Genomic DNA, 22,705 nt, shown 5'->3' with positions numbered 1-22,705 from the left:
GTTGGCTGGTTGGCTGTAGAAATTGAAATTCAAACACAGGAAAAATCAATCGCCCGCACTGTCAATGTGCCCGCATTTTCCGCTCTTTTCTGTTCCGGAGCTGCTCGTTTTGTTTCAGTCGTATTTTCATTTCGTTTGATTTTATTTTATTTTAGGCACGGGGAACCACATTTCACCTTCCCCGGGATTCCATGGCGCGCCAACTATGTAAATATTTGTCACGACCGCATGAAAATATTTGTTCAGACTTTGATTCACTTTTTACGCGGGACAGACCTTCATGGAGTTGTGACCAGACAACCAAGTGAAGCATGTAGATGATTTAATTACCCATTTATTACATAACGAATAACTTAACAAATACTAACACTCTGTACAATAATTTGAAATTCTCTGCTTAGAATGAGGTATAAGCATAAATTGATAGTTCAGAGATTTCAGAGTATCATATATTCTTTATGGCAGTTGTGCACTTTCTCTGGATATTGTTTTCCTAAGTCTTTTCTTTGAGAGCACTATTATGGAGGAAATATTAAGGCACTCACTGATGTTTGTTGTTTTTGCTCGTTCGCTTGTTGAAATGTGTATCTTGTCCCCAGTGCATTTCCGCTCGAAATGCATCATAAAAGTATTTCAAATGAACAGTAGTAAATCAGGCAGCAAACATGCATTCTGAAGCGCGATGCGCGGTGAGCGGGCGGTGGAAAATTGTTGGGTAAACAAATATCGACATCAGCATGCGTGCTGGTTTCGTGATAAGTATGCATTCTCCCCACCCAACTGAAAAGCATTCAAACACCGAAGACCGTGGAACGTCAGAAATGCAGCGGCGCACTTGTCCGGGATATCTGTCCTCTGGGAGGAATCCCAGCGACAGGTGTTTTGGTCCGCGGGGGAGTACTGAAAGGCCGTAATGAACCACACGAGTATTAAATATATGGAATGCGTTCATTAACTATTTAAAATATCCAATAAAGTGAAAACTGTAACCTGATATTTAATCTAAGTACGTGCTCACGTATTAAGAATATTAAATCCACCTTTCTTCCAGCTGACAAGTTACCCATATTTTTAATTCATAAATCCAAAATTCAGCCCAAATGTTTGAAATTGAATCAACGAAGACTTTGCCGCCACTTCCGCCAAAATGTCCTTGCCATCAACCAGATCACAAGGACTGCGGGGAGAGTAACAGGGAGCTGCAGGCGGAATACCACCTTCTGGACATTGCGGATGTCACGGACAGCGTAATGAAGGTAATGAGGATCTGCGGTCTCCGTCCCTGGGAGGTCAAGCGAGCCGCTGGGGTCATCAAGAGATCTCTGCAGCACTACGAAGAGATCGTCCAGAGGATCGACCGAGTGCCCCGAAAACGATTCGCCAAAGAGAGTTTCCTGCACGGGTTAGCTCACGAGGCGCAGATGTCCCGAATGGATGCCCAGATGGCTTACTCTATTGTTAAAAGAGCATTCAAGGTAGGTCGAATTTTAGCTTATACCATATCATTATGCAATTTTGGTTATGGTATTCGTAGGCCTTTTACTTTGGCACCGGAATAGAGGGGCGTCGCTACATTTGCCTGGCGGACAAGATGAGCCACGAGATGGAGTGCCTCTGGTTGCACGCCGCTCGCCGCACGGCGCAGATCCACGCCGCCTTGGCTGGACTCATGTACTCCGAGGAGCTGCAGTTCGAGGAACGGATCGAGTGTGTCTACAAAAACCTATTCGATGTCCTGAAGAAGCGAATCCTCTGGGCGGATAACGTGACCTGTACGTGTGGACAGCATATGGCCCCCATGTCACAGGCACCTTCCAAAACTCCTTCCTCCGCCACGGCGCAAGTGGAGGTGCTCTACGGCAGGTACAATATGGCCGTAAGTAGTGCTCCCTCAAAGATTTCCACTCGAGGAGGGACGCAAAAACCATCGGCGGCGGTTAGTACTGCCTCATCACGACACAATCACATTCTGAAAAAGGCCGACCAACCTATTTCCCAAATGCAAACTCCACGGAAGGGCAGTAGCACCACCACTGTTAGCAAGACTAGGTGCAATTGCCCGCACCTAAGATGTTGCCGGGCACCTGGTGAAGCCCGGGAATCGCCGGAGATAACAGCGGAATGCAGCCAGGGACCGTACATCTGCCGTTGGTTGCTCTACACCGAGGAGGACGATAAGTTCCCGGAGCACCGTGTGCCCTTTCCACCCATGGAAGTGGTGTGTCCTCCATGTCCCAAAGATGATCTGTCCTGCGACTCGGAATGCACCTGCACCTGCCAAGTGTGCACTTGTCAGCCGGAGTTTGATGACGGAGACGATGAGGAGGATCAGGGCGAGAATTTATCCAAGTTTGGAGTGGAGGACCAGGACACGGACTTTTGCTATGTGGCTCCATTCCGTGGAAGCAGTGTCGAAAGGATAGCCCGACTAGAGGCAAAGGAACAGCTATTGGAAGTGGAAGAGCATGAGAACGAAGAGAAGGAAGAGGAGGAGGACTTCCAGTGTGGCTGCTCCTGCGAGCTAAAGCAGCATGCCTATCCGCACCTCTTCACCTACTTGACGCCATTTAGGATCAAAGAAGAGCTGGTGGACAAGTCCCATCCAAAGGAGGAGAGGCCGCAAACGGAGGAAGATAGTGAAAGTGAGGATCTGCTGTCCAAGCCACCGCCTCCTGGCGTATCCTTAGAGACCTATAGCTGCTGGGTGAAGCCCCCATCGAGCAGCCATTCTAGTGATGAGACTAAGCCACCACTCGTGGTGGTTATGGGCGAAAAGCCCAAGAGCAATTTTCAGGTTACGGTCAAGGAACAACATCACTCCAAGCGAGCTTCAACTGTTCCGCCGGCAGCACCCCTACCCAAGGCTCCTGTCCTGCCAAACAAACCAGCTCCGACTCCAGCTCCCTCAAAGCCTCCACCAGTCCCTCAAAAAGCGGAGGAGGACAAGCTTACCAAGGAAGATATCTTGGACATTATAGGCTTAAGATTTCGATAGGGAAATATTATTGAATCTTGAGATGGGAGCTTAACGTATATACAAATAAAGTGTTCTTGTGCTGTGTCAATGAGATTCCATATGATTTTTTATACCGGTTACTCGTAGTTTAGATTCATATTGTGATAATCTCATATTTTATATAATCGGTTAAAAACCATAGTTTTGCCGATTGAATGACAGCTCAAAGGTTGTATTTGTAACCCCAGCTGCGCACACAAGCACTTTGTTTCCGGCACTTAACTAATGTCATGGGGAAATCGAAGTTGGCCAACGCAATTTGCTCTCCAATAGTTTTGCGAAGTTATTTGATATTTTATTCCATATTTTTATTGTCAAGGGCTTTGTTGCATATTTCTGCGCTTGGCGAGTGCGTGTTTGCATTTGTGTTTCTCTGTTTACCCAACGAACTGTCAATTGATTGTCAAATTATAAAGCAAAAACGGTCAGTTGGAAAAGCGAGTAGGGGAGGGTTCCTGTCCCTTGAAAATGAAAACTGTTTGCTTTGTCGCCAACAACACTTTGCAACAGTATGCTGACTGGATCCAAAGGGAGGGGCTGGTATATCAAATCGAACCACTTCAGCTGCAAAACTATGCGAAACATTATACAACACGCATCGCCGACAAAACGTTTTCGAAGGACCCACAATAGAAATCAGCGACTGAATCAATTCCTGATTTCTGACACACGATATTTCGCATTGTGTGTTACAAATAATAGGGGGTGCCACGCCCCACAATGGTCGGCATCGGCTGAAGCATTAATTTACAAAATAGGATCCATACGCGGTATTTGCATTGTCGATCGTTGGCGCTGCCATGGCCAAAGCTCGTTACAATCAAATCACGTAGGAATTTCATTTTCGAAGTAAGAGAGGAGTACGGAAAAACCCAGGAGCTACCGAACTTTTCCGGCTGTCGTAATTACAGACAAATTGTGAAAAGTATTGCTCGACATGGGCGGCACAATACAGGATTTGTTTGGCTTGACAAGGGGCGCTCGAAAGTTTTGTGACAGACGCTTTTAAGCAGAAAATTGTTTGCTCATAACTTTTGACATCCCTTTTGGGGGTCGGAGTGGTGCTGGTGTTTTGAAGCCTATCAGGGAACAATAATAAAAGGGTAAAAGCTGGCAGAGGCCTCGAATATTGTATTTTATTCGATCCAATATGAGCTTCATACCGCCAGCCACAAAAGTAAAGTAAAACGTCGGCCTCTAATGACTCGGAACGTGAATCCTCATAAGTCAGAGCAGCAATGTGAGTGTTTCACACAGGAAGAAATAAATATATAATATGTTTGAATACAATATGTAAAATGTGCTTTTCGGATCATGTTTGATATTTACTCTCAGTGTAACTTTCAACAGAAGCTAAAAGTTCGCTGTAGTCTCAACACTTCTCTTTTGTCTTAGCACAACAAATCGTTAACTTTGAGTGCAGGATCCCTTGGCTTCCATAAACTTTAAGTGAGTCTTCATCGTTGCCAGGCCTGTCCGATGGCCATAAATTTCTAGTTCGCTCTGCAGAAGGCCATTATAAAATTCCTGGTCGCATCGAGTGCGCAGCACTGGAGTGTCTGGAACCCTTGTTATGACCACGGGATGATGCGCATTGCTCATTAACACGAAACTAATTAATTGCGCTATTCAGCTAAACTATCGTGTAGCGATGGGTAGACATTACCGGCTTTCTTGATTGATCGCCTGACGTCGCCTGCGTGATCTTGTAGGGCTAACGAGCCCAAGTCCAAGAGCCCAGAAACTTGGTATCGGCGAAGGGGTCCGCCATTGCATTTTAAACGCTAATTTATTGTTAACTGCACCATGTTGCCGGTATGCAAAAATGCTGGCCGGCATATGCAATTAATTGTAACAAGGCCCGCTAGTCATTCGACCAAGCGAGCAGTCTTTAACGAGGCTAAGACAGGGGTACATTCAGCAAAAAAAATGGTGTTAAGAGAGGGTCAATATTATAGTGTTTCGCAAAAAAAGATATTATACGTGTTGAATTAATTGCTTTGATAAGAAAGCTTCCTTCACTGTGTCATATAATTACTAATTTAAATTGAAAAGGAGTCAAGCATATATGGTGTAACATTTTACATATTTCTGTCTATTTTTCATATTTGATATTATTTCTCCCTCTGCATGTACAAAGACCTTAACTAAATCTGAAGCGGAAACAGGGCATTTGGATTGGCAACACTTTCCAACTGCACTCGAACGCGTGTTAACCCGCTGCAATTTACGTGTTAATTTGGAGTCGTGTCTCGGCAAATGTTTGGCTGCTGCCCCCGAAAGACTTCTGGCCAATGCCGGCAGCCTCACTTTTACCCGAACGGATTTCGGCGAAAGTTTTTGGCCAAGGAGAACTACCTGGCCAATATGCGAAGGTGGGAAGCGTAATGCATATGTTGCCAGTAATTGCCGGGGGGCAAATGCAGCAGCTTCAACTGCCACAATGGCATTAGGCTGGTCCGATTCCGGGGAAAGCTGCCACTTGGGGAAAACAAAACACACTAGATTGATATTCAGATCGAATTGGAGACTCCAAAGCCGCCATTACCGGGAGTTAGCAATTCAAATTGGACGACTACTATGAAATGCACCACTAAAACTTTAACTATTTGCTGGCAAACAAACTCTCGAAACAAAACAACATTTTGATCACTTCCCATTTCATTGGGCTCATCCAAATCTCACGAATCCATTCGCCATAATACAGAGGCAAAGAGTTCTACCGGCAACTATGCAAACCATCAATCAGGCCAACTCGCTCGCAACTATTTTTAAAATCAATAAATACCCATAAAGTTGCTGGCGAAACTTTGGCTTCCGCAATTCTATATAAGTACTAGCATTTATCTAACCAGCAGATGAATGCTGACAGCCCAACTAGTTTTTGAATACGAAAATGCTTGCCATAGTTGCGCGAATGTTTCAAAAACTTTTACGCAAAATCCGTACCCGAACGAACAGAAAGCCAGAAAACCGAGACCCCAAAGCCGCAGAACGCACAATACCACGCCCACAGCTCCGGCTACAGCCCCCGAGTTATCCATAACATCTGGCTCTACGAAACTGCAGCTTGTTTGTGGTTGCGAGTATCTATCGAATGCAGTTGCGAGTGCGATGCCGAGATACTCGTAGTACTCAAAGTACTTGCACTTCGCAGCCTTTTCTGTTGTTTTTGTGTCGTTAAATAGTTGAAAGTTGAGAGTGTTGCATGTTGCAAAGCCTGTCGCTGCGGCTTGGCTAACACACACACTCACCGAAGACAAATCATTGGGCTTTATGACACTGGCAACATGTGTTGCCGCTCAAAATATTTAACCGCAGCAAAGCTCTTCGAAAATCAGCAGCTACGGTTTGATTAATGGCAACGTTCAGGGGCGTTTTCAAACTGCATGTATCCATCAGATACGTAGTTTGTCAACGACGCTTTCCACCGACATAATCATCAATTAATGCGCTATTAATAGAGGCTTTTCCCCCATTTTTTTTCGGATGGAAAGGGGGCCAACACTTAGTGCCCGACATGTGTTAGTGTCAACTTGATTGAGCTGGAGTCTCCGAAAATTTAACAATGAAATGTTTGGAAGTGGAAAATGTAGAAGCGGGAATGCCCTTTAGAAAACCCTAAAAAAATATTCCACTATGATTTTAAATACTATGACCCACACTAGAGCTAACCATATTAAATCAAACGTCAAGCCCCTAACCCTTTCCACTCTTAATTGCTGCCAAATTATGGTGCCATTAAAAATTCAATTCATGGCCCAGTTCGATTTGAATTAATCAATCAAAACCGACATACTCTGACTTATTATCCAAAAACTCGAAGGTCGCGCCAGCTAATTTACTGGCCATAATTAGCATGGGCCAACGAAATGTTTGGGAACATTTTACAGTATTTCAGGCTGCAGCATTTGGTAATGCGATGGGATGGGCCGCAGATAGATAATTTTCCATGGCAGTTCCACAGTGAGTGTGTGGCATATGCATTAACCCCTTGATTTCGGGCTCTTAACTGGCACGCAACGGCCTTGTTTCGATGGCCAGGGGTCTCTTGGCAATACCAAGATGCACTGGAAGAAATCCGACAAATTGCAATTAATCTAAAGGGTAAAATCCAATCGAGATAACTAAAGACAAGCTAATACGATTTTGATATTTAATATAGTTTTCGTACTAACCTAATTTTAATAATTTACAATAATAATTTCTTAATTTTTTTTATGCATATTTATTTCTCTGCATTTTCTTGCCGCGGGTTATTTAAAAAAGACTTTTCAAACAGTTTACTGTGCGGTTACAGTTGCAGTTGCTTTTAAGTGCGTTCCTGACCCAAAGTCTTCGAAAAGAATCATTCATAATTAACCGGGAAGGGGCTTATGTTGGATACACCGAATACTTTGTAGAATTTGTGCGGTGATCAGTGGATGCCATTATCACCATCCTCATTCCCCTGATTTCGTATGCATCCCAGCCAGCTGGGATGCCATGAACTTTGTACAAACACCGCACGCTCATCCAAAAGATGCAAAAACTTTTACATTTAACCACATTTATGGGCCGCTGCCAGCTGCTGCTGCTCGAAGCCCAATGTTTTGTGGGGAGATGGGGCCAAAAACCTTTGGAAGCTTTCGAAAAGATTTTCACCTTTTATATTAGATGCCGGGCGAAAGTTTATTGTTTTCCTCAAGTTCGCGCTAGGCAGGCGGCACTCCATTTCCATTTCCATGCGAAAGGATAAGCCAGGACCTCGTCGTGCCGAAGGATGTGTGAGTGTGCGATATGTAAAATTGATTTGCCAGCGCTCTCAGTGAGTTGCTGCCGTTTGTTTTCTTTGTTTAGGGATAATCCCATACATTAGACCTGTGTAAGGGCCTTGCGTTATCTTTATTTTTTCTTTTTTTTTTTTGCTTTTTGTTCTGTTGTGTGTTTTTTGGCTAAAAACTGATTCTCAAAGCATTTGTGCATTCCGAGAAAATTTTATAGCCATAAATGCGCCAGATTTGCGTTTACTCGTGAGGATTATTTCCCCATTTCCCCCGACCGGGAGCGAAACTTTCCGAATTCACATAAAATTAGCAAATATTACATTTGCGCCCGGGAAGAGCTCCCAAAAGGTTGAACATCCTTTTCGGCTCTCAGCTCTCGGCACTCAGCTTCTGTCTTCCGCAGCCGGACTCGAGTTTATTTTGTATATTTTAAGAAAACTTTTTTATTGCCGTAAACAAAGTTTTCCACGCAACGGGGAGTTATTTAACGTATATAACTAAAAAAAAAAGGAAAAAAATCCTAGCCAGCGAAAAGAACGTCTACGAAATAAGTCAGCGAAGTGGAAAGGCTCCTTTTCCGAATCATATTTTTGGCCTGGCTCACATGCTCGTTGGCGCTGATTGACTGGCTTTTTGGGGGCGTAGAGTGGCGGGAGGTGGGCATGGTCGCCTAAATGGGTCCCAGACAAGAGAAAATGCCGCCGATACGCACGCAGATAGGTTAATGTTAATGTGTGTGGCACAAAGTTTTCAGTTTTTTTGTTGGCAATTTACAGTTTATCGGTTATGTCATCTAAATGGTCGTCATGCGATTTGCTTCCCATTATCATTTACCGCAGATGAAAGCGAATGGATATCCCGAAACTTTATATAATGACCTTATCAACTTTTCGAACAGGGTGGATAAGGGTCTATTATAATATATTTTGTAAGATAAGTTTGGAAATCTCAACAATGTAGTCTTATTTCCGCACTTTAAAAGTTGTCATTTTTTTCATTAAAATACACATTCGTACCCATCGATCGGGACACAGATAATCACTCATGTGTCCACAGATTGCATCTCTGATTTATAACGACTTTAAGCAGAACATAATGCACTCCGACTTGGCATTATCTCGACTGCATTTGACGCATCCCGGCGCGAAGAAACGAAATTAATTACAACAGTTTGTAAGACACACGCACTACAAGCTAGCAGTGTACAATCCCCCCTCGGAAAATCCCCACTACCGAAAGTCCACGCTTATCTGACGGTTTGTTTCCTCTGTTTGTTGGCCCTTGTGGGGTGTTGGATGGATGCAGTGGGATCTGCAGTTGTGCATTTCTGCTGGTTCTGGATCCAAAGGTCTGGGCCTTTGTCTTGCACTTGCCATGCATCCGTCAACACAGAGTTGTTGCTCTCGACTAGCTCACGACTCCTCCGGCGGACACAAAGTCCTTGACTTGCATTTTTGATAAACAACGTGTCAACTTTGTCGACATAAACCATAATCTTCAGTGTCAGTTTGACTTACAACTCGTGTACTTTTCACTACGCCAGCGACTGGTAATCACGTCTGGGTCGAGACACTGGGTCTTTGGATTCCAAGTAGGTGGGTGGAGGTTCGTATAAAGAGCCCGAAAGTGAAGTAAATTCCCCATAGTCTGGCAGCTGCTGGAGTAGTTTGCCTTTTCGGGAACACGTGCCACCCTCCGATTAATAAGTAGCAACTGGCAAATGCTCTTGGAGTGGAACCTACTCCCAGATCATTAGCGTAATTAAATGTGGATGAAAAATTTCACTTAATTTAGCGTGCGTCTCTGGCCTTGCTCATAACTCGAAAAAACCGAAATACAATTAATCAGACGGAGGGCCAAGAAGGAGGCATGTGGCCGCAGTACAGTGAAGTCTGGGGCATGTTACCCCGACTGCGACGGCACCTAGAAATTAAAGTAAGTGTCGGGCGGTCCGAAGACCCTGCCACATGACGCACGCACTTCTGTGCCTCCATCCCCTCACTGCCTCAACAGATATCCCCATTTCGATAGTCTCGGCTCCTGCTCCTGTTGTTTGTGCGTCGGTCTCTCTGGGTGACAACGGAATGTTGTCAGCTTAATTTTTTAATAATGCTAAATTTAGCCAACAGAGCAACAGCGGGGCAATCAACAAGTCCTGGCAGCCATGTAATTTCACTAAGTGCAAGAAGCCAGCGATGCGTGGCGACTCCCTCCAGATCCCCTCCAGAATCTGGCCCTTTCCAGTAGTGCGAATTTATCGTCACTTGCTCAAAGCGTGACATTGAAATTGTAAATTAGCTGGGCATCGAAAGAAGCCCCATTTCGACGGGATCGGAGTGCATTTTGGCGCCAGGGAAATGCATTACATTATGAATTAAAATTATTTAGTATGAGCTACGGAAGATTTTGGTTATATGTTAACAAGATAAGACCAATTTTTGAATTTATAGAAATAGATTCAATAAATGTGCAGCTCGAGCATCGATTTAAATATCAACTAATCCAGGGTCTTAAGATACGAATCATGCCGTGTAATCCCTGTAGATGACTAGTGAGATGGGATGAGATGAGATGACGAGGCATGCCGTTTACAATGGATGGCTGAACCAAGAGTCGTGGAGCGGAACCTACTAAAGATGGGACACTCGGCCGTCGGAGGCGAGTGCATTGTGCTCTGGAGTGCACTTAAAGGATTTTTTACAAGGCAGCGCGACGAAGGAAAATCAACAAATGATGACAACTACCCGTGCAAGGACCACCAGCTACCCCCGATGATTTGGTTCGGTCCTGCTCGCGTTTCAAGTGTGTTTGTCCTTTCAAAATGTTTTTCTTTTCTAGCGACTTGAGTGCTTGGCGTATTCTACTAATTTTATTTCTGCACGCCCCATGGTATCCCGAATCCTGTTGACAAAAATCTCAAATGTGTGTTCGACCGTGCGCCGTCTGTCTGCCATAATAACCATCCGACCATCTATCCATCTATCCATCCATTTATCCAGGTTCCTGCAGCGATCCCAAATGAGCAGGTAGTCCGTCATTGATTCCTATTCGCGCGTGTTTAATTCCCAAATCAGCGCACCGAGATCTTGAGATCCTCGTCCTCGAAGCGTTGTCATCCGTTTGTTTGTTTGTTTTTTGTGTTATTTTATTATTTCCAGGGTTTGGGATTCGCAGCGCTTTGTTCGGGGTTTTTTCGCTTTGTATTGTTTGTGCGGCAGCCGCTGATCTTATCAGCGTTTTGTTTCGTGAGGCATTAAAAATTTGTCATTTGTTTCCCATTGAGTCCGGGTTTTGTGAGAGCTCGATTGTCGCCCGACTTGTCATCGCATCTTCTCCATTGAGTTGGACCAACTGTTTTTATTTTGCGCAGAGGGCCGGGGAAAAGGAAGCAGCTGGTGGACCTGGATCTCATTGGATCTTTTGCCGTTGAACTGCGGCTGTCCGAAGCAATTTGGTAATTGCTGCCTCAGGGCAAACGCTGGTTTGGAAAGGCTGCCAAATTTCAGAGGCTACATAATTGGTGAGCGCTATCCAATTAAGCTTATTGCGCTTATGCTGAGCTAGAAATATTTCGGTTAGACAAGATTGATTACAATCAAACATTACTGGGATTGCACAGTTGTGGAATATTTTGGTCGAGACCCTACACAGTCGTAATCGGACTATAAGCCCATAACCCGCACACCTCATCACCATACCATTCTGCTGCAATGGCATTAGTTGTCGGGAGTTTACCTCAACTCCAATCCATTCCATGTTGATATGCACTTCTCTATTTGCAAATACTGATTATGTTTACATGCATACATCCAATGCCCAGTGTCCAAACAATGCTTGCAACTCAATTGTCCGGCCAAGGACAATGGGTCGTATGCGTAATGCCATATGAGCAGAGCTCCAGATGCGTAATGAAAATTTGCGCCGTCTGCATTCTGAGTATAGTTCAGTGAGATGCCAGGACAGAGGACTCATGTCCCGGCTTGAGTAGACAAAATCAATTTGATTTTGCGGTTTTCGGGGCAGGACATGGGACATTTGGGCGTCCAAAACGGAGAATCGTCTGCCGACCAGGAGCAATTTGCATTCCAGGACATGCAGGTCGCAAATGAAACTGATTCGACGAACGGTACTAAATGGACCGGTGTAACCCAGCTGCATTTTAGTATAGATGCATCAAAGTCAGAGCAAATTAGGGGGTGATACCGACTCTATTCGGTACCCGAATTTCAAGTGGAGGAGGCCTGCCGAGTGGCACATCGAAAGTTGCCAACGTCAGCGAACACTTGTCTAAATAAAACTTATGTGAATTAAGCAACAAGTCGAACAGTGAATGCTTTATACGGACGTAAATGTAATATATTGTATAAATTTTCATATCAATAAAATTGAATAACGCAGGTTTATAATCTTGTACCCATAGTACATTCTTAAAGGTATCTACATTTTTTATTATTATATTTATGTCAATCTGATAGAAAGCCCCGATTTTAGAGCTTATGTTCTCAATCTGAAAGGAGGGCATCACGGTGTGAAAGTTTCAATGTCGTTAGAGGGCCAAGCTATTATTTGCAGTTGTCAGCCAGCCACCTCCTCGATGAATTTTCTTGTGTTATTGAAAAACTTTTACCAACAGGCATGGCCCTGGGATGTCCGCAGAAGTCTCGCCCAGCAATGCTTCAGATTTAAATGAAGTGAAGTGAATTTAATGGTCAGCAGACATTTGTGCCTGGCCAACAGTTTGCCCCGCTGGAGGGTCTGGATTTTACCCACATTTCCCCTCACGGATTTCCTCCTTCAGTGGAGTGCAGTTTTCCGTATCTGTGCTATATTTGCATAGTATATGTTTCAAGGGCTGGTCTGTCTGCATGGCGCACATGGAAGTTGGTTCGGTTTGGTTTGGTTCTGTGTAACTATCAGCGCAAATGTACTTGAAAATTGTAATGAGCTCTAAGCTCGAGCGTCAACAACAAACAATTTCAGTCTGGACTCGATTCGCAGTCATCCTTCCATGTGCTCGGATTATACTCCCTAAAAATACACAGAAGTTGGATGTGGGGCGAACAGTTTGCAGTTACACTTTACGGAATTACAAGCGGGGACTTGGAATCGATTAAAGGACGCTTTGGAGCTTTACCCATATGGAAGCGAAATTTCCCAATTTGACTGAGTGGATGCAAAGCACGTTTGACCACCAATTAAAAAACATTTTCCATCTTATTTCGCTAGTAATCGAACTGTTGTTGTTGTTGCTATAAAAAATACACTAGCTGAAGTAGTATTTTGATTTCTTCAAATATATATTTTATCCTTTGTGGATTCTAGTTCTTCGGCCATTCTTAACATCTGACAATCTCACTCCTTCGTAGCACTCGGAAATATGCCAGGCGAATTCACAAGACTCGTCATGGGTTGACTCGCTCTTAATCATATTACATGTCGCTTCCATTCGCTCTACGGCTTCCACGGTAACTATATGACCTAGAACTCGGTCAAAAGCACCAGGTATTATCTCGTTATCGGCGATAATGCCAATGTTTTCCAGAAAGCAGCGGAAAAAGCACTTGACACTATTGCCAGGGTCGTCTGTCTCATGACGATTCGCCACATCTTGTGCTGTGATGCCCGCCGCCTCCATGCATTGATCCTTAATGGGTCCTGCTTGTACCTGGTGAATATACCAAGTAGTTACAAAGTGTTTGTAGTAATATAATAAATGCACCTACGAAACATGTTGTTAATGTACCGACGACTACCAATACGGTACAGCAGCCGAAAAATTTCATTTTTCAGCAGGGTAGCTCATATGTACATGTATCCCCTGTCAATACTATTTAGTTAATAAAGCTTTTGCTAAATAACAAAAAATCATTTAGATATGCTAGCTTAAAAAACAACGGTTTGATTACCGTATTAATTTTGGATTTCAAAGACGGTAGGTAGGTATCAACCCAGAACAGTTTTGTTTTAACTGAGTGTGGAAAGATACAACTATGAATTGTCGACATTTTTAGCAACGATAATTTCTGAGACAAAAGTCTTTCGGTAATCGTTGAAATCGAGATACCCGAATGGAGGCACCACTCATTAGCTTCCATAAAACACAATAATCGCGCAACAAACTGGTGCTTTGAAAAGTGCATCGGGAAAAATGAAATCACGTCGCGCCACTGCAACAAATTCAAGTTAATTGAATTCCAAAGTAAGCATAATTCCAGCCGGCAGCCGCTCGGCTCTAAAAGCGAGCACACACTGTAGAGCAGGAGGCATATTCCTGCAAAAAAGTCGCCAGTCAGTCAGTCAGTCAGTCAGTTGAGAGCGAAGGGGTAGGCATTTAAACTAAATTTAGCCTGAAATTGCTTCCTTTTTGCTGTCGGTTGTTGGCCATTCTGCTGCCGCTGTTGCCTGACGGTTGCCACTTTGCCGACAACACAAAATTCAATTACAATTGGCAGCAAAAGCGGCTGCACAGCAGCAGCACGGCAGCAGCATAGCAAAAGCAAAAACGAAAACGAAAGTCGCGCCTGAAACTCAAAAGCCAACGAACGATCGAGCTGGCTAACCAACCGGAGTGGAGTGTTGTGGCAAATGCAACTGCAACTGCAACTTAAACTGAAACTGAAACTCGAGCTGAGGCCCAACCTGAAGCTGCAATCCGGTTTCTTAATGTTTTCAGCACTTGCAATTATTTTATGCCGCCATCGTTTAAAGTGTCGGAAATTTGGTTCGGTAATTAAATGAAAATCAACGGCGACCAACGCCTGGCCACCGAAAATCCAGGTTTCAGTATTGCTGTATGATAAATATGATAATACTCTGATAAATACTCTTCCAACTTGAATCCATTAAGATTAAAGTTGGTTAAAAAATTGAAAATTTTTTATTATTTTCCTTCTCAAACACTTTATTTAAAAAAATCGTTTAACATAAATAAAGTCTTCCAATCCTTTACATATTATTTGAATACATAATTACCAACAATTAAATTGTATTTTTTCTTTGCTAATTTTCAAGCAAACCCCCTATTCAAATGAAAATACCCAGTTGGAGTAAAGAAAATCTGAAAAATATGAAAACTCGGGTGTCTAGCAGCTGCCCCCAAAACTAGTTCAACTTGTTGTCGTTTTTCGCTGGCGTAATAACAGGGGCCCAAATTCAAATCACACAATCGCAGTGAAACGAACCTCTCTGCACAGTAATCAAAACACTCGTAGCAATAAAAACAACACAAAAACTGATATCAAAGAGTGAACGGATGAGAGGGAATGGGACTGGGGGCTAAAAGCCAAGGGGAAACCATAACAAATCAAAGCACTAATGAATATTGAGAGGCCACTAAAAGGAACACGCGGCAGGAGCAACAAATTAATATCGAGGAAATACCAAAATTCACATAATAATAAATGCAACTCGACGAAAAGTAGGGCTAATAAAGAGCCAGTTAGGAGTAAGGAGCAACTTTTCCACCAGGATAATGAAGTGGCTTTGGGCGGGGAGAAATGAGGAGAACACCTGCCTAACAACCAAAGGATCGAAATGGGACTGGGATTCAGAACGAGACAGCAGCTCTGGCCGAATGAAGGTAATAAAAATCGTATAAATAACCAAAGCTAAAGACAACAGCGGCAAAAGGACTTACAGAGCGCTTGAAATATTATACCCATTGAGGAGGGGTGGGTAAACTTCTGGGGGAAGGGCGAGGGTTGCTCGTTAATTTGCAATAAAATCCGATTATAACCACAAAAATGCGCCCATACAAGATATATACTCCGCGGTACTTATACTCTTAACCAAACCGAACCACAACCCTCGCACAGGTGGAAATAAAAAGCCCGGAAGTCAAAACCAACTTGTATCAATAAGTACAAAGTGTGGGTGGGGAAGGCTTACATTGATATTAAAGCCCCGCTATAAATAAGACGCCCTCCGGGCAGGCAAAGCCCACAAATTATAGCCCAGGTTTTCAGTAACGGGGTGAGTTTTCTTCCCGAAGTCCTTTCTCCAGGTGGCGGTTCTCCACCAAACCAAACCAAACCAGACCGAATTGAGATAGCATTCGAATTTGCATCGCCCAAGTGAAATTGCAGGAGAGTCCTTTCCAAGGGGCATCAATTTGCCGAACTGCTTTGGGACCTGTCGCCCATTTCTCCAATCGACTTTCTCCCAAAGGCATTTTTTCTCTGCTGGGGATGAAGAACGTCCAAGGGGTTGCAAGCTAGAATATTAACTCATCCTGTAACCTTACTTATCAACGTAATTTCTTGCAAGAAAAGTTGTAGCAGGAACATTTAAGGTACATACGTTTTAAACATATTCCTTAAAATATGTATTTTTTAATTGTGTTTTTAAAGAAAAATATAGAAATCTTGCAGTCTTTATTATGGTGTGTTGCCAAATTAACACTTCCTTTTAATTCCCCCTGTCAAACGCCCAGAAGTTTATTCTTTCCCCAAAACGATTGAGCTTTAATTCAGACATTACTCAAAAATATCAGCCCTTTCCGGGGCTGCTCTGCTCGGAAAAGTGATGTCTTCAGCTAACGCCGAACTCCTTATTTTACTTCCCGCTCAAACCAACCGCAAAACAAATAAAAGTGTAAACACTGATTTGGCACGCGCCTTTCTTAGCCGAAAATTTATGCATAAAACGGCCGAACCCCAGCAAGCTGGGCCCCAACCCTATAACCCATACCGGAACACCCCCAAAAAAGCAACCCCAAACACGGTAATTACCTGAGTCCTTTGCACGCACACAACCATAACGTGTGTATATCCTGTGGGCGAGTCCGATGCAGAAGTTGAAGTTGAAGGTGAGGCATTCCCACTAGCGGCGCTGTCTGGAAAACTTTTCCTTTATCATTATTATCGGAGCAACATGCATATGAATATGGCTCTGCCCCGGAGTCATGTCTGCCTTGCCAGCCCATCCTGAGTCCTGAATCCTGTGCGGAGGTGTTATGGCCGGCTTCCGAAAGGACTTAACCGCTTTTGTAATGCATAATTTTGTGGCCTCGCAACCCCACATATATATGCATAAATAATTTGAGTATTTTCGTCGTTGGGCTTTCCTCTTTTTTTTTCGCTTTTCCCGCCAGGTTAGCATGCGGAAAAATTTGTCTGCTGGCTTATTTTAAGCAAATTATGTGTAATTATTCACAAATTAACGAGCGAACAAGCGAGAGAAGCGGTGGAAGTCATATTAATGTTTATTAAATGAACAGCCTGCTGTGGTGTTAGTTTATTGACTTCGCTTAGATCGCTTTTTGGTTAGTCCGGGCATTTATAATAATTTCGTCATTTCCACAAACAATTTTGCAACAATTTAGTTAATTTATAGGCAGGCCTGCGTTTGCCTTAGCCTTCGAATAGCCGTTAAATGCACAAAGGACACGCAACACGACAGACACAAAAAGCCCTTCTCCAGCAGCCGCTCCTCTGGAGTCCCCCTCAAAACCAAACCAAGTCGAACCAATCCAAATCCGGTCCCATCCAGGTCGACGGACGACGGCAATCAGACGATAAACTTATAAATGTTGCAGACGCCGCAGAAGCCGGCGCAGCCATACATATAGTAATTATAGCCAAGGGCCATATTTTCCAACCGAACTCGGGGAGTTTGAGCCGCGTTGGTTCTTCGGCATAACAAAAACCAGAAAGTTTAAGCGCAGTTTGTCGTTGCCAAAGGACAACTAGAGCAGTTGATAAAGAAGTAAGCCGAAAGGGTTCAGTCTGAAACCGTTTATTAACCCAGACAATAAGCAGTTCCTCACTGCTCGAATCGTATCCACAAATTAACGGAAGCTTAATCAAGTTAGGAATGCTTTTGGCGCGATTTCGTTTTATAAGAAGTCGAAGAAATATTCTGAAGAAAAGGAGTATGGCATATCAAATGCTTAAGATAATATCATATTAAATGCTTAAAGTCAAATTGAGATGATACCATATTATTACCTTTTAAGATATCATAATTGGTTAGCTGTAAAAGTATTTCAGGAACTTTTCTAGTCCCGCCAAAGGATTTTACTTTTAAAAGCATATGCAATTTTTTTGATTTTATATATCCTTAAAAATGTTTAAGCCCGCAAACATAAATGTAACCAAAATCAAGATGACTTTTCCACCCAAAATAATCTATCTATTAATCTTCGTGGTTGTATTAAATCATTATTTAATTGCCCACAACGAAGATTAACCAATTTCAAGGGGCATTCCACTTGGTTGGCAACCGCATCTCATCAGAGAGTTCGATTTGGCAATATATCATCATCGAAGCCGCAAGTGACGAATACCGGAAAGCTCTTAGATAAATGACTGTGCGGTCGAAATGGAAATGAATTATGAAATATTTGCAGAGCCGACTAATGAGCCGCAGTCGAGTAAAAGTAGCTGTCACATTAGCACCTTGCGCGATGTAGACCCGAGATAAGCTAACGACAGGTCACCAGACCTCGGTGACCCTAAAAACTGCCCAGAGGCGGACCAGGCACACTTTTATTTTTCACAAATGGCATAAAAAACATTGACAGGTATCGGGGAAAATGATGTGATAACAAGAATATATACATTCGCATTCACAAGACGATGCGATTCCTAGCAAAAAAAAAAGGTCAAAAGTGCCCGGGGACATCATAAACGAGAAGGTTCTCCGCCAAGCCAAGACGGCAAAACAATAACTGTAGGCAATTTGGCCGTTCGCAACTGTTTATTTGTCAAACATTTTTCTCTTTTTGACATCTCGACTTCCAGCGGCGAGCCAGAAGTCCAAGGAATCGAAACACGCGCAATCATCTTACATCGAATCCACCCACTTTTTGGGGCAAAGTCCGGCTCAAAATGGGCAACCAACTGCGACAAGTTGGGATTCCCTTTTCGGGACAGAGACGTCCGAAAATTGTTATCGATGTTTTTGTCATGTTTGCCTCAAATTAAAATCCCCAATAAACGGTCCAAACTGACAGTTGGGCTCACTGATATATTATTGTCCTGCCGCTGCATGCTAAGCAGGAATTGTCCTTCCGTCCGGTGTTTTGTGTCCTGTGGCCGCTTTTTAATTGGCTCTCGTGCTGTTGGTCTGGAAAATTGAAGATCAAACGTAAGCCATCACAAATCCAAGGACACTTTGTATGTAATAAATATAAATGCAAAAAAAAAAACCCATCAGTGGCTCGAGTGAAGTTACATTTGATGTAGCGGTTGCCAAAGCCATATAAGTTATGATTTAGATATGTATTAATTGAATATGGGGAAAAGTAAAAAAAATAGATTTTTTTGCTTTACTTATAGAAATGGAATCCCAACAAAGTTTACAATTTAATTAAAATGCCTCAAAGCGACTTACCATTTCCATGAACTCCCTGATTTTATTTTCCGTTAATTTATTTTGTTTTCTGGAAAAAACAAAGAGATTATCCCCTTTGCAATCCAATGAATGATTCATCCTGCTCGCTTGGCCAAAGCCGACATACAGCCACCAATTTGATTATGGTCATAAGTAGACAAGAAGGAAACTTTGGTAACTCCAACTCCATAATGCTGACAATCTTGACAGAGACAGAAGCGAAAAAAAATATATAAATGGCCTTCGAGATTGCAGCTTCATTTACTAATTTCACTGGCTATCTGCTAATCGAGCGCAAAATAAGCAAAAACAAAACGGAGGACGTCTGGAAAATGGCAAGGGCCATATCGGGTTGCCAAGAGCTTTCCCCGAAACTTGGGACGTTAATTATACGAGCCAAGTTCTGTGTCTACGCACTTGTAACAAAATCGGGCGGCGATGCACATTAATTAGTTTTTATGATTATTGGCGGGCATTGAAATACAATGCGCGGGGTTTCTTGGGGTGAATTTACATAAGTCAAGACGAGGCAGCGGCAGTATGTGGAGGATGGTAGTTGAATTTGTCAATTTCTAATGCCGGTTTATCGCACAAGGCTTATTTACGAGCTTCGAAGGAGTGGGCCCTGGAGGCGACAGTTGGCTGTTTCCCACACGCACATACTCCTTCCAGAATAGGGGGATCCAACTCCAGTGTAGACCCATAAATATGCAGTAGCTTGTTGTTTTGCTGGCAAATCCATTTGGCTAAATAAATGCCATGGCTGACATAAATAAAAGACAATTAAATTAAGATAATCGTTCTGACTTTGTTGGCTCTGTTTTGCTTGATGATGCCAAAATGAATTGGTAGGACGCTCCCGGCGTTCCCCCATTGGATAGTTGGATCCCACACTTAATGCGCTTTCACATAAACATCAAATCCACCCAACAGCTTTAAATGCTCCACGAGTTAATGGCAATCTTCCAGTCGGTCTCCCATCCCGGCCAAATCCAGCTTCATCCATGTTTAAGCCCCATTCTGCGACAATTGCCATGCACTTTGATTTGGCTTTGATTTTTGCTTAATTGCTCTGCCAACTCTCGTTCGTTTCTGTTTATTGCCTCGCTGTTTGGATGTGATAGAAAATTAAGCAGAACACGAGAATAAAACTCTCAATTGACGGCAACCGCAGAGAAAAACTCTGAAATAACCGACATAAAATCTAATTACGTCAGGCTCGAGATTAATGTTTTGCTTCCGCCAAGATTAAATTTGATTTACACTTTTCTCTGTGCTCGTTGAAGGAATATGCACAAGAACAATAAAACAAATTAGTTCTTTGCCATTAAATCAACTTAATCTTTTGTATTTCGAAGGAAATGCTAATAAGTAGGGTCTCTGCTTTAACTGGAGTCATTTCCCCATGGTTAAAAACCCACCCAAGAAATTTAATTACAGTGTTAAAGTGAAAACCAAATCAACATCACTATTTTCGATTTTAAAGTGAAATGTTATCGTCTCGCCTCTCAGTTTCTTCGAATGACGAGATTGGAAAGTGAAAAATATTCAAATAATTTTCACTTTATTTATTGGAAAACAAAACATCGACCTGCATCTTAAGCTCTATTGTGGATTGGGTAAAAATCTCAATCGGCATTTTGGGCTCACACAAAATGAAAACATAATTCAGCTAATAGATTTGCATAAAACATGGCGTTGCAGTCACATAAATTTCCTCTAACCCGCCGAAGCCGAGAAAAGATAACTCAGTAATTTATTTGCTCAACAAATGTAGATACAACGGCTGTTTATGTTTAAGGTAATTAATAAAATCCGTGTTTTGTGTCGCACTTTGTTAGATTTTACTGCTTTTCCACACTGCAACTGCAATTGAACTGGCATTTAGCAAATCATGATTTGGCAATCCGTGTGTGGACTTTGGGTGCAACACCTCCGGATTCTGGTCGCTGAACTTTCGAATCTGACGTGCCGCATTGCCACAAAAATGTTCGACACCTAAACGATCTAGCAAACACAACAAATAAACAAATACAAATTTATTCACAGAAAAATAGAGCTGGTAGTTAAATATAAAATATGTAGTTTTTTTACATCATATTTATTTTTAACTCCTTTTTGCACAGATGAGTTGTACGTAGCGAAATATTCAGTTTATGTTGAAATACATATTTCGTTGTAGTTTGGTTTCCGATACCATTTATTTCTGTGTACGACTACCAGGGAGCCGTACTATGTGTGTTTGGGTCACCAGCTCTGCATATGATTTGGTTTGGGGGCAACTGGTTTGGTTTCGACTCGGATTTTGGATTTCTTTTGGGGCACCGTGCAGTCGCAGTCGCCAGTTATCTACATAATTAATGCATGTCTCGGGCCACACGAAACATGCAAACGACTGGCATATTGACCCAATATCTAGGCAAAGGGCTTGACATTTGTGGAAACCCAGCTGGAAAACGAAAAAAAAAACAGAGAAATATAGAAACCAAAAACGATGAACGAAGTCGGCTAAAAGCCAGGCAACATCGCGTGCCAAAAAGCCACATAGCTTTATTGGAATATTTATGCCTCTGCAAGTCAGGCAAATAATTAAAACGAAGCAATGCCGCAGAGAAGAAAAAATCCAAATAATTATGAACGAAGACCTGGGAATGACACAAAACGCAGAGAGACAGCAAAATACTTTCGGGCTGTGATTGATGATGGGTCGTGCGGATTCGAACAGAAATATATTTGTTTTAAATTTGTTATTCATTTATGTCAGGGCGGGCGAGGAAAATGTTCGATGGTGGACGTGGATGGCACCTATCGGGTTTCATCAGTCGAGTTTGCCCCAAGGAAGGCTCCGTCGATCACGAGCGACTCCCACTTGGGTATCCAAAGAATTACGAAAGCCACACTTTAACCCAAACGGATTCAGGAATCAGCTGCTTGGTATCATAAATAAAGTGGTTTATTATATTCAAGAATTTATGGCACTTTGCAGAGAAACACAATTGATAATTGCTGTCGTCTGCTTTTCTTCCCGTTTCTTCGCTTTTCATTTGCCATCTACGATTTCTTCAACCAACTGGAGAGCAATTAAAACGGTTCAGAACGCTGTTTTTACAATTCTTTTATGCTTTTGATTACGATTTCGGCGCCTCACCGAACGACTCGCAGGGGGGCAGAGTGCTCCATAAAAATAAACCATATTCCAAAAGGTCTGAAAACTCAATTCCAATCCGGATTCAATTTTTCAACAGAGTTGTTTGGCCCTGTGCTTTGTGACACCTCAATAAAATCAAAAATGCTGCTCTTTGCGCACCGGGGAGGAAGCTCCAAACTCCAGGCCACCGAAACTGGCGCCATTTGGAAGTGGATGAGCCATATCCGCTGGCCAAGATGGTCATGCATAAGTTAGGATGGGTCACCAGCTCGAGTCGACAACAAGCACGACCAAATTGAAACAAAATTGACCCCCTGTGGTAGAAAAATTAAAATTTTATTTGTTTAGCAGGCGGCGTGACAGCAAACATACAAACGACAGGTTCACCGCGACCCCGACAAATATTAATCAAATTCGTAATACAAACAGCACGACAAACAA

General features: G+C 42.8%; 2 protein-coding genes across 3 annotated transcripts; one reads left to right on the top strand and one right to left on the bottom strand.

The window, feature by feature from the left end:
* Positions 1-1,044: 1,044 nt before the first annotated feature.
* Positions 1,045-3,070, top strand: LOC117138131. The gene is made up of 2 exons (XM_033300000.1): positions 1,045-1,475; positions 1,535-3,070. Exons 1-2 carry the CDS (start codon positions 1,101-1,103, stop codon positions 2,993-2,995), a joined length of 1,836 nt encoding a protein of 611 aa, XP_033155891.1. The 5' UTR covers positions 1,045-1,100; the 3' UTR covers positions 2,996-3,070.
* Positions 3,071-13,070: 10,000 nt separating this feature from the next.
* On the bottom strand, positions 13,071-16,977 carry LOC117138032 (general odorant-binding protein 56d). Of its 2 annotated transcripts, none has more exons than XM_033299841.1 (2): positions 16,512-16,977; positions 13,071-13,447 (listed from the first exon to the last, which is right to left on the bottom strand). In XM_033299841.1, exons 1-2 carry the CDS (start codon positions 16,536-16,538, stop codon positions 13,085-13,087), a joined length of 390 nt encoding a protein of 129 aa, XP_033155732.1. In that variant the 5' UTR covers positions 16,539-16,977; the 3' UTR covers positions 13,071-13,084. The 2 variants fall into 2 exon arrangements, with proteins under 2 accessions (XP_033155732.1, XP_033155731.1); XM_033299840.1 differs by lacking the exon at positions 16,512-16,977 and adding an exon at positions 13,506-13,621.
* Positions 16,978-22,705: the final 5,728 nt, after the last annotated feature.

This window comes from Drosophila mauritiana, chromosome 2R, assembly GCF_004382145.1.
Source record: "Drosophila mauritiana strain mau12 chromosome 2R, ASM438214v1, whole genome shotgun sequence".
NCBI classification, from domain to species: Eukaryota; Metazoa; Arthropoda; class Insecta; order Diptera; family Drosophilidae; genus Drosophila; species Drosophila mauritiana.
The sequence above is the reverse complement of the archived record's forward strand: the minus strand, read 5'-3'. Positions and strand labels throughout refer to the sequence as shown.

What these genes read in the sequence shown, in the direction of transcription:
- LOC117138131 (XM_033300000.1), top strand. Translation starts at nt 1,101, where the DNA reads ATGTTTGAAATTGAATCAACGAAGACTTTGCCGCCACTTCCGCCAAAA. An exon ending in TTGTTAAAAGAGCATTCAAG is followed by an intron (nt 1,476 to 1,534) that starts GTAGGTCGAATT and finishes TGGTATTCGTAG; the next exon opens with GCCTTTTACTTTGGCACCGG.
- LOC117138032 (XM_033299840.1), bottom strand. Translation starts at nt 13,565, where the DNA reads ATGAAATTTTTCGGCTGCTGTACCGTATTGGTAGTCGTCGGTACATTA. An exon ending in GTACATTAACAACATGTTTC is followed by an intron (nt 13,448 to 13,505) that starts GTAGGTGCATTT and finishes TATATTCACCAG; the next exon opens with GTACAAGCAGGACCCATTAA.